The sequence below is a fragment of the Melozone crissalis genome, unplaced genomic scaffold (assembly GCF_028551555.1).
Source record: "Melozone crissalis strain CALT ecotype California unplaced genomic scaffold, PUWL_Pcris_2 ptg000036l_1, whole genome shotgun sequence".
Taxonomy (NCBI): domain Eukaryota; kingdom Metazoa; phylum Chordata; class Aves; order Passeriformes; family Passerellidae; genus Melozone; species Melozone crissalis.
In genome coordinates, this window is record NW_026535814.1 from 14,862,176 (window position 1) to 14,875,831 (window position 13,656).

The 13,656-nt window shown below is 38.1% G+C and overlaps 1 protein-coding gene across 4 annotated transcripts in view; it reads left to right on the forward strand.

Annotated features, from left to right (window-relative positions):
• The window catches only part of UBAP2 (ubiquitin associated protein 2), a 184,234-nt gene that overhangs the window by 50,347 nt on the left and 120,231 nt on the right, over positions 1 to 13,656 (forward strand). For 2 of the 4 annotated variants that reach the window (XM_054283484.1, XM_054283485.1), the window contains exons 10-17: positions 3,207 to 3,274; positions 4,340 to 4,529; positions 5,219 to 5,432; positions 6,868 to 7,139; positions 8,109 to 8,287; positions 9,371 to 9,578; positions 10,756 to 10,795; positions 13,309 to 13,492. In XM_054283484.1, the coding sequence (XP_054139459.1) occupies positions 3,207 to 3,274; positions 4,340 to 4,529; positions 5,219 to 5,432; positions 6,868 to 7,139; positions 8,109 to 8,287; positions 9,371 to 9,578; positions 10,756 to 10,795; positions 13,309 to 13,492 (1,355 nt within the window). The remainder of the gene's footprint in view (positions 1 to 3,206; positions 3,275 to 4,339; positions 4,530 to 5,218; positions 5,433 to 6,867; positions 7,140 to 8,108; positions 8,288 to 9,370; positions 9,579 to 10,755; positions 10,796 to 13,308; positions 13,493 to 13,656) is intronic. The other 2 variants (XM_054283487.1, XM_054283488.1) reach the window with 1 other exon arrangement.

The window sequence follows — 13,656 nt, forward strand, 5'->3', positions numbered from 1 at the left end:
TGAAAAATTGTGTATAATAGCTGAAAATATCTGATCAAAGATCCTTGAGAAGGGAGATTTTAGTTTAGGGAATCTGAAAGGGTTACTTTAGGAGCATATGATCAACTCTGGTTTTAGTGTAGCAGAGGTGTAGTATGAACCTGTGTCTGGAAAATGGATCCATGCATTTAAGTGCGTAACAAACAGTTCTAGTGGCATGACTATTGATTAAAAGAACCAAAGAAGCTGATCGATTTACTGTCTGAGGGAAAGACCAGGTCTTTTTCTAAAGAATATTTCTGTTTAAATGTGGTGTTCTCTAGTCAGATACAAGTTATGAGCAAGTCAGTAAAATTTAACATTGTTTGATCCAAGAAGAATTAGGTCTTTGTGACCTAATAGTCCTGTCTGGTCCTTATCTTTTGCAGTGAGTATTAAGCAAGTATAATAGGTTGTCAAGGTGCTGTTAAATAGAATGGAAAGTGCTTGCAGTGAAAATAAGAGGTTGTGTTTTGTTAAAGGGATATTCAGGGTATTAACAATGAAGGACTAGACAAATATTGAGGTACTTTAGGTGGCTCTGGGTTTTGCTCTTACAAGAAAGTAAAGTTTAACTACAGCAACTATTCCAAAGGAAAGAAATAGAATAAATACAAATTGCTGGAAAGTGGATAATGGCAAACATTTTCTGTTATTATTTGAAACCACAACAACATTTATTTTCAAAAAAGGAAAGGGGAAAAAAAAAGTGTTTTGTTGGAAGTGGTTTCTTTACCTGGAAGCAGCATGAGAAGTTGTTTTAATTTTTTACCCTCACTACATCATACCAAAACAGTAATAAGCTTTTTTTAAAATTTCTGATTTGTTGATGTTGAGTTTCTGTGAGGATGCTGGAGTATATTTTCCTCTTCTCCTCACTATTCCTATACTCCTTTAGGAGCTGATAGCTAGTTGTCAAGTGCATTGTCTGTTTGGTGATTGGAGAATGATTTTATCATAGGAACAGGAGCTGGGAAGCATGGGCATTTCACTGCAGATGGAGAACATACCCCTGTGAGGCCAGCACCGACAAATGGCTCACAACCATTCGTTCAGTTCTGGGAAAATGCCAGAGCCTCAGTGAAAGATTTGTGAGTGTAGTGTGCAGCAAGCATAATGGCTTGATTGGGAGCTGAAAATACTACGTCTGAGAAATACTAAGTACATCTGTAATAAAACTTTTCAGCTGCCACAGCACAAAATATGTGTTTTGACGAATGCCATAATCCCTGCAGAGTACTGAATTAAGTGCTTGATTGGACCTTTTGGCAGTAAGTTTGCCACAGGTTGTAGTCTAAATCTCAGTGTAACTGAGCTGGTAGCTAGAGACTGCTGTTTGCATGCTGGTTCATCTATAGAGAGCATTTTTTCTCTCACACATCAAGCATGCATTTGCATTGTCACAAACATCCTCAGTCTCCTCAATCTGCTGAATTTTTGGGGTTCATCAGTGTTTGTCCCTGACTAGTCTTTTCTTGGTTATGTGAGTATAAGAAACTGTTGACATTACAAAGAATTTAATATTTAACCAAGGGATTGCAGACCATAGAGTGCTGCTTGTGCCATTAGCTGACCTCCTTGTGCCATGTAATGCAGGAATATCATAGTACCCCAGAAAGTACAGTACACATTGCTCTAAAATAAAACACATGATTCAGAAAATGCTGGACAATAGAGGAACAGCCTTTTTAACTGAAATGTACTTAAGTGGAATGTTCTTTCTTTGTTTTGGTCAGTACACAGAGTTGTGGGCTGTCAGCATTCATCTCAGGACAAGTGATCCAGAAATGAGGGATTAAAGTACTTTGTGTTGGCAGCAAGGGAAGGGTAAGAAATGGAGGGAGGAACTGTATTAGGCTGATTTGTTCATGGTCTCATGTGCTCCTTGTGACAGAGTGCTGGGAGAGTATGTGAGATATCTCTGCTCTGCCCCTGAGTGGTGATTTGCTCCCAGTCAGCTCTTCTGTATCCTTCTTAAATCAAGGAGACCCCTATCAGATGTGCATGTTCAGGAATCACATGCTCTCAGTAGAGCTGCCTGTGGGATGGCAAATGAAATTGGCTCATGTCTGTGGTGTCCTTTAAACTGCTAGAGATGTATGCAGTTAAAAATGTATAATTTCTAGACGAGCTGTATCAAATGGCACATTTGAAAGGTGTTCTTTGAATAGGTCAGTTATTCTTTAGTCAAAGACAAGGCTACTAAAGGAATTAAGGATGATTTTGTGAAAAGTAAATTTAAAATACAAACATTGTACATGCCTAGCTCTGTTTTGCTAAACCTAACTTGTACTGGCTTAAGATCTATTCTGATTTGCAAGTATTCCTGTCAATAGAATCAAATTAGCCTAGGAAGTTGTAGCTGTTCAACAACTACTTTTTAAACAACAAAAAGTATTAAAAAAATCCAACCACATGGCAAAAAAACAACCTCTTCTTTTCCTGCAAGGTCCCAACCAGCTCCACTTCCCCAGGTGCCTGTGCGAGTATCTCTTTGTATTGTAACAGCATAGTTAAAAAAGTGCAGCTGTCCTCTGTGTGTGGTCTGACTTGTTACATGAGTGTCAGCATGGCTCTCATTTTATCACAGTTTCCCAGCTCGTGCTCTTGGAGCCCTCAGTTAAAGACGTTATTGCCTTTCCTAACAGAGCTGCCCATAAGGAGCCATGAATGCTGGTTCACTGAACTTACCTGTACTTACCTGCATCTGCTGCTGGTGGCAGCTGAAATGTCAGATGCAAGGATACATGGAATGAGTGGGAGCAGTGCAATGTGTTACCTTGTGCAATAAGATTTGTCAGAGTTGCTCTGTAGTGTCATAAATTGTCTGCACGTTGATGGTAGGATGGCTGTCACATTAATTACTTTCTACTGGTGTGTTTCAGTTAAACTGTTTCCCAAGCTGATGTATTACATTGGTGTACAATTCTATGCTGGTGCGTGTTGTCAGTAGGTCAAATATCCTAACCCAGCCCTCTAATTAAATAGGTACTTGATTCTGTGGCGAAGATTTTACTGAAGTTTGACTACATGTTTTTGTCTTTTTAAGCAGAGCTTCAGAGTAGCTGTTTGTAATGGTAGTTTGACTTTACTTTTATATTGAAAGTGCATGACCAAAATGGAATTTATGCAGATGTTGCAGGAGGGAAATGTAAGCATATGAGATTCTTACTCCATCTCTTTTTCAGCTTTCTGAAACAAAAGTCTTCACTGCATCTTCTGTTCCAGCTGAAAATCATGTGACTCCTGGGCAAAGGTAAGCTCTTCTTCCATGTTTTCCCTATACTTTAAAAACCTTCTCCTTGATTAGGCAATATTAGCTTGCACACATAAAATATTGAATAAAAACTCTCTCAGAGATTGGTCAAACTCATCTAGAAATTGAAAAAGCCCTGCTTGCAAATTGTTGTTTCTGTGAGTTCCTGAGTTTTCTGACTGTGAAAGTGGAGACAAACTTAGCAAATGTGTGAGCATAACACATCTTCTGCATCAAGACTGCTTACAGACAGGAAGAAAAGTAGCTGGGAAGAAAAATTTTTTTGCTGTTGAAAGGGAAGCTCTGGCTTTAGTGTCCAGAAAGTGAGAAAGCCTATCTTTGTAGAAGGAGGAAGAGTTCAGAATGTCATGCTTTGGCAGATCTGTTAAATGAAAGCTTGCATTGACAAAAAGGTGAATTCCCTGGTGAGCATCACAGTTACAAGCCTTTACTGATGATAGAGGGTTAAGATCAAGAACCAAAAATAGGTCATTTGCTGCCTTCCTTTGCCTGCCTTTGTCTTCAAATGCCTTTCTGGTCATGTTGTGGAATCAGCTGCTTCCATTAGCTTAATGTTCCTGAGGAGCACATAAAAGTATAGTGAACGCTTTGGTAGTTGGATAGCATGAGATCTGAAAACTAGATAGGCTCATGGTTCCAAAAGTCCTGATTCTGCTGTACTGTAGCAAAATTTTCCATATAATATGGATGTGATTTGCATGAGGCATGGTGTCACATGGTGTATCATTTATATTTCTTTCTTTCTTAAAGGTAGTATATTCATGTGTTTTTTGTTCTGTTCTCCAGTGGATGTCCCTCAGATTGTTAGAAAAATTTTAGTTCATCCGCTCAGATTGGGGTGGGATTTTTTTGTTTGTTACTTAGTGGCAAAAAGATCCCTTCTCTCTCTCTTGTATGGTAGACAAAAAATATCTGAAAAGACTGCTAATCAGTAATAATTCTGTTGCTGGGATGGCAGCCTTAGTATTGCTAGTGCTTTCCCCAGTGTCACTGAAGTTTCATCACTGTTCACTCATTCCAGCCAAGTTTCACTTTGTCTTACAGCATTGATTTGGTGACACTGCTTCAAAAGCCGGTGACATCTACCCAAGAGACAGAAGGCAACTCATTTGAGTCTTCTCAGCAGCAGACCTTTGGCCAAGCCTTAGTATTCACAAATTCTCAGCACAGCACCCAGATGGCATCAGGAACAGGCAGCTCCAGGGCTGTAAACTCTTACTCTCCTCAAAGTCTGGTAAAACTATCTTGTGCTTTCTAAATATTTTGTTTTCTAAATGTTGTTCATGAGTAAATATTTCAGGTTAAACAACTTTTCCAGTGCTGGTCATTTTGTGAAGTGTTTTGGTATTTGGTGAAAAATTAAAATGAAGAATATAATTCTTTACTTTCAGCCCCCTTCCCCCACCCTCCCCCCCCCCCCCCCATCCCCCGCCAAAAATTACTTTTTTCATTTTGCTGGTTGGTTATTTCTGCATTTGCATGAAGCAGTTATATTAATTTTTGATTAGAGAGCAGATGTGCTCATTGCTTGCTGATGTAGGATGAAATAATTTGTTTATAGTTAAGAGTTCTAGGCCAGAAAATGGATGTGTTATTTCCAAGCACATTGTCAGCTACTTCTTGTGGAAGCATGCCTATTTCTGAATCAGTTTTGAGGGTGTGAGATGAGGTGTTTATTCTCTAAAAATTGGTCCAACTATTAGTAAGTCTATGATATTTTAAGATGTGTAGGTTCAAATAAGTTAGTATTATTGTGATTACAGTAGTGGAAATTTTTACTGGTCATTTGTTAGTAATCTAGGTCTGAAAAGATTTTTGTTTCTTCCAGATAGCAGCTGTAGGCATTGACCCTATGATTGTGTTCAATTATTAGTTAAAATATTAACTCCACTCCTTCCCCTTTTCTTCTTGGTCTTTTGGTAGTCGGCAGTTCTTTGTTCTGGCTTTGGAGAGCTCAGATCTTCTAAATTGGCAAACTCTACTGGTTCCCAAATCTTGGACCAATTGAAATCACCGGGATTGGGTCAGTTTACCTCTCAACAAACCAATAGCAGTTCTGCCACCACTAGCACAGTTGCTGCATCGTCCTGGGATCTAAAACCACCTAGTACTCAGTCCTCAGTCCTCAGTCAGTTTGGTAAGTGCTTTGACATAGGTTCTTCTCTCTTTCTCTTTATATTAGCCAGTAGGATTTCTTAATGCCAATGATAGTTTAAAATTACTTCAATGAAAGACTTTTTTTAAAAAAAAATATTCCTAGTAATACAATTACTTGCAACATTTTAAATGTTATGCTTATTTGCTGATAATAAACATCACAAGTATATAATAAACTAAGTTATATTAAGCTTAAGCCTATCCCTAAATGTCATTACATGTTTAAAGTTATTGAGCCTTCCAGGTAGTGACATCTTTGATTTAGTGTGCTTGAATATTTACATGGAATTTTGTTGTTGATTGTTTTTCAACAGATACGGAAAATACTTATTTTCCTTGTAACTATGCTTCTTTTAGCTGAGTGTAAAGTTGTGTACTTGTATTTTGTTTTTTTCCCAAATTCTCTCTTCTAATCATTACATGAATTTTTAATGAGTACTGTGTAATTTCTTCATAATATGCATCACACTTCAGTGTTCTTTCCATAGTGTGCTGTGAAGGATTCGGGTTACTTGTTTTGTGTTTTTATAATGGTATGAATTTTTATGTAATTGAGTAGAATTAATTGTAACAGTGAGAATGACAGAAACTTATTATCTGTAGTGTTGTTCCTAGCAGAATCCTCACTGTGAAGAAGATAGCTCTTGTGTCTGTCATGTGTGTATATGTTTATGTGTAGATAAGCAGCCATTGGTAGCAATTACTGTCTTTGACATGCAGAAATTCTAAAAGAAAATAAAACTACATTTTAATGCTTTCTAATGGACTTCACCAACTGAATAAAAACCCCTTGACACTGGAAATGCTGGAGATCTCTGTGGTGGTTGACCAGTGCTTTAGGTCACCTCATGGCTTTCAGTATCCAAAAACTATGAAAGGGAAGACTTGGGAAAAAACCTGTTTATATCCAGCATCTCTTTGATTCTCAGCTATTATGAGATGGTAGAAAACTTCCTATTTTTTTTATCTTCTTCTTTGCAGGGGAAAGGAATCCTAACTCATGCTACCTCTAAATTGCAACAACAATTTACCCCTTGGAAGTAATCACGTTATATCAGTTCAGTTAATTACAGTGAAACTTGAAGTGCTTGATTAAAATAATCTGTAACAGTTTTTGAGGATTTGTGTGTGATAATACTGTGACTGTGTAGATAGGTTTGTTTTTGCATTTTTGGAAAAAACTAAATATTGCTTGGCCACTGCTGTTTATTTAAAGTAGGTGTATTAACTGTTGTCCTTATTAGTGTTAGTGTTAATGATCCATGTGAAACCCCTCTGCTGTCTGAAAAGACATGCAAATGCTATAGAATCATAACTATTAAGCATCACTTGGATTCTTGCATAAAGAGTAGAACTGTGAAGAGCAAAGTTCAGTGCTTTAATTTTGATATTTCCTTTTTTCCAACACTGGCCAGACTTTAAATCCCAGCCTGAGCCATCTCCAGTTCTGAGCCAGCTGACACAGCGACACCAACAAATGCAGGTGGTTCCTGTTCCTCCTCCTGGGCTGGAGTCATCCTCCTCCCAGGTAAAACTCCGAGAGCCATCACCAGTAGACACCTCTACAGCTGTTAGCAAAATATTGCAGCTCCCCACTATCTCTATGGATAACCAAGCAGTGACTGTTCATCAAACCCAGCAGAAACAGATAAAACCACCAAAAAGGAGGATAACTCCTGCATCCAAGGTGGGTAATTGAGTGATAGCTTGTCATTACTATACTTAAAAACCACAAAAACTTGTGTCAGCAGTGGCATAGCCAGCAGGACCGGGGCAGTGACTTGTCTCTCTGTACTGGGCACTGGTGAGACTGCACCTCAAATCCTGTGTCCAGTTCTGGGTCCCTCATACAAGGAAGATATTGAGGGGCTGGAGCATGTCCAGAGAAGGGAGCAGAGCTGGGGAGGGTCTGGAGCACAGGTCTGAGGGAGCTACAGGGGCTGAACCCGGAGAAAAGGAGGCTCAGGGGAAACTTGATCACTCTCTAGAAATGAGGGTGTAGCCAGGTGGAGATTGGTCTCTTCTCCCAGGTAACAAGTGGCAATACAAGAGGAAACAGCCTCAAGTTGCACTAGGGAAGGTTTAAATTGGATATTAGGAAAAATGTCATCACTGAGGGGGTTGTCAATCGCTGGAGCAGGCTGCCAGGTAAGTGAGAGAGCTACCATCCCTGGAACTGTTTGAAAGATACGAAGAGACATGGTGCTTAGAGACATGGTTTGGTAGTGCTGGCTTTAATACCTGGACTTGGTCTTAATGTTCTTGTCCAACCTTAATGATTCTGTGATTTGATTCGGTAAATGTTTTATATAAATTGCTAGGGAGAAGGAGAGCAAAGATCTTGGTATGTTTCTTATCTATGAAGCAGGATGTACTAAACTGGATAGTTATTAAGTCCAAAATATTGTCGTGATAGCTTTTGCAAGCAGATAGCTGTTTGCTCTGTATGGAAAATGGCTGTTGCTGAGTGATTTTTAGATTCACTTAGTAGCCACAATATGAATATTGGGGGGGGGGAGGATGTACAAAGATGCTACTTTGTTGTTGTGGAATGGTACGGTTTACTCATTCATCTCCAGATTACAGCAGAATCAGTGGATTAATTTCAAGTTGCAGATGCATGCAAAAGAGTTATGGCTTTTTTTCTTCCTTTAAGATTCCTGCCTCTGCTGTGGAGATGCCTGGATCAGCAGACATGACAGGGTTAAATGTTCAGTTTGGAGCTCTTGAGTTTGGATCAGAGCCTACACTCCCAGAGTTTGGATCGACACCAAGCAGTGAGAATACCAACCAGACGACCAACAATAGCTTATATTCAAAATCTGTAAAGTATGTGTGAGTTGCCCTCCTGCATTCTCAGGTGTTCTTGTGGGGGTCAAGCTTGTGCCAAAAACGTCATGACAGGATTACAATGTAATGAAAGGAGAAAATATGATTACTTGTTTTCTGTGATAATTTTAAATGATAATTTTTCTACTCTAATGATAATCAAGATCTGCCTGGATGGGTAGATGTGAACCTGAAGGCGATATGAATATAAATAACCTTTAAATAAGCTATCCTTTAGAATTTTTTCTCATGTGAAGTTGTCCTGATTTTCAAGTGTTTTGGGGGTTTTTTCCTCACTACCCATGTTTTTCTCCAACTGACCCAGCAGAATTGACCTTTTTACCATATATTTATGTTAGTTAGTAGATTAGCAGCAGGTTACAGATCTGATTCTCCTACAGGATGAAAAAATGAGAAAAAAACCTGGGCTTTCTGTATGCAGAAGCTCTTACTGAAATGCTGCAACAGCCAATGATAAGTGCCAGTGGACCAGTAAACCAGTTTTAATTCCTTACTCATTGAAAAATCAGCATCAGTAAAAAGCTTCCTGAAGTTAATTCAGAAATATTAATAGAAATGAACTTCCACATAACTTGTAGTTTTTTACATGATATTTAAACTAAGTGGACAATAAAACATTACTGCATGTTTTCAAGTATTTTTTAGTTCTTTGCATAATTTATTTTGTAACATTAGAATTCTATTGTAAAAAGAATCCTATTGTTATTCATTATATACCAGACTTTATCAATTCTGCTTGTTTAAAAAAGAAAGATTATGATCGTTAATTTATCCTTGGAAAAGGTGGAAATAACATGTGACTGAAAAGTGCTTGTATGTAAATTCTTGTCTTGTTTGGGCTGGAATGAGGAAGGTGAATGGTGCTTAGTGCAGCTGATATTTTGAAGCAGTGATTAGTGACAATCAAAGCATATTATAATTTTTTTTTACATTCTTAGATTTTCTAACATAAATAGTATAGATTTTTTTGTGTGTTTAAGGTTGTTCTAGATAGCCATATAGAAGCTGATATTTTCATGAAAGTATTTGAAATACCTACCAAGATGATAAATAATTCTTTTTTTCCAGTGATCCTTTGAATACCTCTTTGCCAATATCCAATACAGTACAGGACTCCACCTACACAACCTCTGCCATCAGCTCTTCCAGTCTGACCTGCTCATCCCAGAGCACTAGCTCAGTAACAACTTCCTCCTATGAGCAGACCTCTGTGCATAGCAGGATAGCGTACCAAAGCTCCATGGCTCCGTCTGAACCAACGCCTGTTGCAGTTACGGTGAGTTCATTACAGAAACAGGACCTAGAAAAGGGGGAATACTCTTACCTGTGTTAGGTTTGTATTGCCCTCATACATTAATGCTGTAACCAAACCAGGTGGTATTTTTGATTTTCAAGCCCACCCTCTTATTTGTTTTTGCTTTTCTTGGTGTGTAGTCATTTTTGGTATTACTGTATTTGGGATATAAGAGCATCTGATTTTGCGGGTGTTGACATCTTAAATTGTCTTTTGACCTTTTTTTTAGTAACGCTTAAAATTCTACTTGAGTTTTCCTCCTTGAACCTAAAGAACTGTCTCTGTATGTAAATATTAGTTATGGTATTTTGCCATAACTAATAACTTGATGGTTTCTCTACAAATGTATTTTATTTACTAAATTTACATGGCACCTAGCAAATGGATCCAAATTTTTTCTTGGCCCCTCCAGTATTACTTTTCTGTTGCATTTAAACCAGTGGGAATTAGTTTCATGTGTTATTTTAATAAGCATAAGCAGAGGTCTAATATAGGACAAAGAATCTCTTGGGAGATTCAGACACACCTGCTGTCTTTGTATATGGAATGTAGGTTTATTTTAAAAGAACTGAGTTTATTGAATGTTTTAGGAACTTGAGAGAGTTTGTAAGTTTATTTACTTCTGGCCTTTGTTATGTGTTGGCTCAGTCACACTTGTCTTCTGCACTAGCTCGTATGTACTGGTGAGGATCAAGCATAGACTATCCACTTCTGTACTCCAGCGTTATCCAAAAAACAACTGGTGCTTCTCAAGTCTTATCTTTCAATGGAAAAAAATTGGCGTCTCTGTGTAACTTGGATAGTTAAAATTGTGAGTTACATTAGATCAAAAGCACAACCATTTCCTATATGTTAATGCAATTCCTTCTTTCATATTGGTGTGAACCTGAAGTTTATGTTATATACAGTACATGGGAAGGTTTGCTGCTGATGGGTGTATTATGGGCAGTGTATGGGTTTCTCTGTGTTGAGGACACCTTGCACTTGAGACAACTTTATGATGTAGTTTTTTTAAAGGCAGTAAAAATTTAATTTTCTGCCTTGTTCAATTTAGTATGACCATAGAATTTTGCATGAAGCATGTTCAATGTGTGATTCAGTCTGAGCATTTAATATACTTCTAAGATGATTTGTTAATTCATTTCTTCTTTGTTTACAGAATGGGCACAGTGGTGTTAGGACACAGGCAACACTTGACAGTAAGTTTTCAAAGCTTGGTTGAGCACAGGACTTTCTGTTTGTTCCTTGCTACTTGCTGTGCACACAAGCGTATCAATGACATTGGGTTTAAGGCTTTATATTGTTCTCCATGACTAATTTATGGCTGACCCATTTGACTTTAATTGTGGTTGCATAAAATGCTGCTTGCTTCTTGATTACAATTGAAATATGAAGGCAAGTCTATTAAATCTACAAACCTAAACAATCTAAGAATTAGAGAAGCTGCTTTGCTGTTGGCTTTTGTTTTTTTAATTCACCTGTCAGAAATCATTTAATATTTAAAAAATGCAAAATTAGAAATAATATGAAGTTTTTTAGCAGTTCTTCCAGTTCTGAGTTGGGAAGCTGCAAATATCATTTAGCTGTAGTGAAATGAAGTCACATTCTTTGAGTGCACCTCTCACTGCCCTGTTAGAAGTCTGTGAGAATAAAGGTGAGAAACACATTCCCTCTTGTGAGTTTCTTAATATCTTGCAAACAATACTTCAGTATTGACTGTAGTATAAGTGTTAGTTTCTTCATCTTGGCATGTTTTTAATGTAGTGTGGACCTGTACCAGGCCTGCAGCTCTGTACTTGGAGTTAAAGTAATTAAGGTATAGTATTCACTCTTCTCATCTTTGTGCTGCTCCATGGAAGTTTTCAAGGACAGTGGTGTGAATTAAAATCTTTTGGAATTCCAACACTTCAATTTTAGGTCTAACCTCCTCTTAAACATCTCTTCAGGTAGGCCATTAGTAGTACAATGTTTTGTTAGTACCAAGTTGAATTTAAAGGAGCAGGAGTGTATACGCTCCAAGTGCACAAAGACAGCTTTTCAACACAAGAACTTTTCTAGTGTTGTGTACAGAGTTAATAAGCAATATATGAAATTCACTACAGAACCTGTCCTTTTTTTCTACTGAAAACAAAGATCTGAGTACTCCTAACACTTTTGTTTTCTGTAATAGCTTTACTAGTCTCTTTTCCTGTGCCCGTTCTCCTTTGAGAGCATTTCTGTTTTCTTCTTCCATTGAGTCTATTTTATGCATCCAAATGATTTTGAAGTTGTCTTTACTTTTATAAGTACTTTCTTCTTTCTGTATGTGCTATAATATTCTTAGTTGTTCATCTCTCTTGTTTGCTGTTCTTCTTTAATATCCAGATCTCAAGCTTCCTAAATCCTTAATTCAAAGTACGACTGATGTGTTTTACTCCTGACCATCCTACTTGTCTCATGGTTTTCTTTGTCTTGCACATTGCATTCAGTCATCTTGTAGGGGATCTTAAGATGGTGATTCTGCCCCTTGTGTTGAGGGAATTCTGCTCTTAATATATTGGGAGTTTTAAATGTTATTTACTCCTTTTTTATATGAGTTTTACCAGGAGTTATTAGATGATATAGTTACTGCCTTCATAAGCATGTTTGTCACTTGGATTTTCTTCTCTTAGAGGCCATACTTATTGCCAGGGCCAGGACCTTTTAATTCCTCTTTCCATTGCAACCCAACAACCTGACCTTGGTCATTTAGCTAAGAAATCAAATCCATAAAGTGAACAAACTCTAATATATAACTTCCAACTGTGTATTTGATTTTTGTTTGATGACCAATCTAAAAGTGTCTTCACATACATTACAATTTAGTGATGATCCACTGGGTAGTGGTCCCTGGTGTGGTGTGGGAACATGGCCCAGCAGAAGGTAGGGCTCAACTCTTTTCTGAGTTTTATTGGTGAGTGACTGTCTCTAATTCTTTGTTATTTTTTGTAGGAGTAGAAATAAGTGAAACAGCTGAGAATCATGTTGAGCAATAGAATTTTTAAGTCTCTTATTACAGAGTAGTGATCCTATAATCAAGTTTTTATCTGTGTAGCCTAAAAAGTGTAAGATAAAACCTAACACTTTTTATTATCTAAATAAAGTGAGTCAATATTTAACAGCTCCTTAGCCATAAAAAATACTTAACGCTGTGCTCAAATCTGGCCTTTCATTGTAGCTTTTTTCATTCTACTGCAGTACACTTTTGACTGAATATACCAAAGGGATAAGTTATCTACCCGTGTACTCCAGCGATCTCAGTCTTCATCCCCAACAGTGCTGTGTAGGTCTGAATGAAGAAGCAGAGCTGTAGGTGAAACTAGATATGTACAGTGCCTTGAAAAGGCAGAAATTACTTGTGTTTGCTGTACCAAAAGTGAGGAATTTTAGAATGACTTGTGAGTATTAGTAATCCAGATAGTGGCAGATGAAGTGCAGAAGACAGTTGTTTACTACATGTGTAGCAGTGATAAATGCAAATTTATTGTAAATAGAGAGCTTAAAGGGGAAAAAATTGTAGTTCAGTTGTGTTTGAATTTTCCTTCATAGCCAAATTGCTTGATATGGTTACCAGTTCTTAATGGTCAGATTTTTGCAGACCAAGGGATGAATGCTACTGTGTTCCTGCCATCTGGGCTGGGATGTCAAGTATGCTAGAATTTTAATTTGAATGCCTCTTTTTAACTTGTTGCAGCTATTCCATCAGTTGCAGCGCCTAAGACAGAGCCTTCTCCCTCGCTACCTTCAGCTGGTTCTCTACCCAGTGTGGTGTCTACCACGGCCTCGCTTCTGCCTTCAGCATCGCAGCACGTGGCAGCATTGCCCAGCTTGCCTCAGTCCAGTGATCTGGCCAGCAGCTCACTCTCCCAGCTGAGCAGGTACAGTGGAGTTGTGGTAAACTGAGGGGGTCCTGTGGTAAACTGAGGATAGGACAGGTGTAAGGGTGGTTCCCTATGGGGCTGGCAGGCACCGGGGTCCCTTTTCTCATGCGAACCAGAATTAGGAGAGAGATTCAGAGAACAGAAGGCAGCTCTGGGCTGCC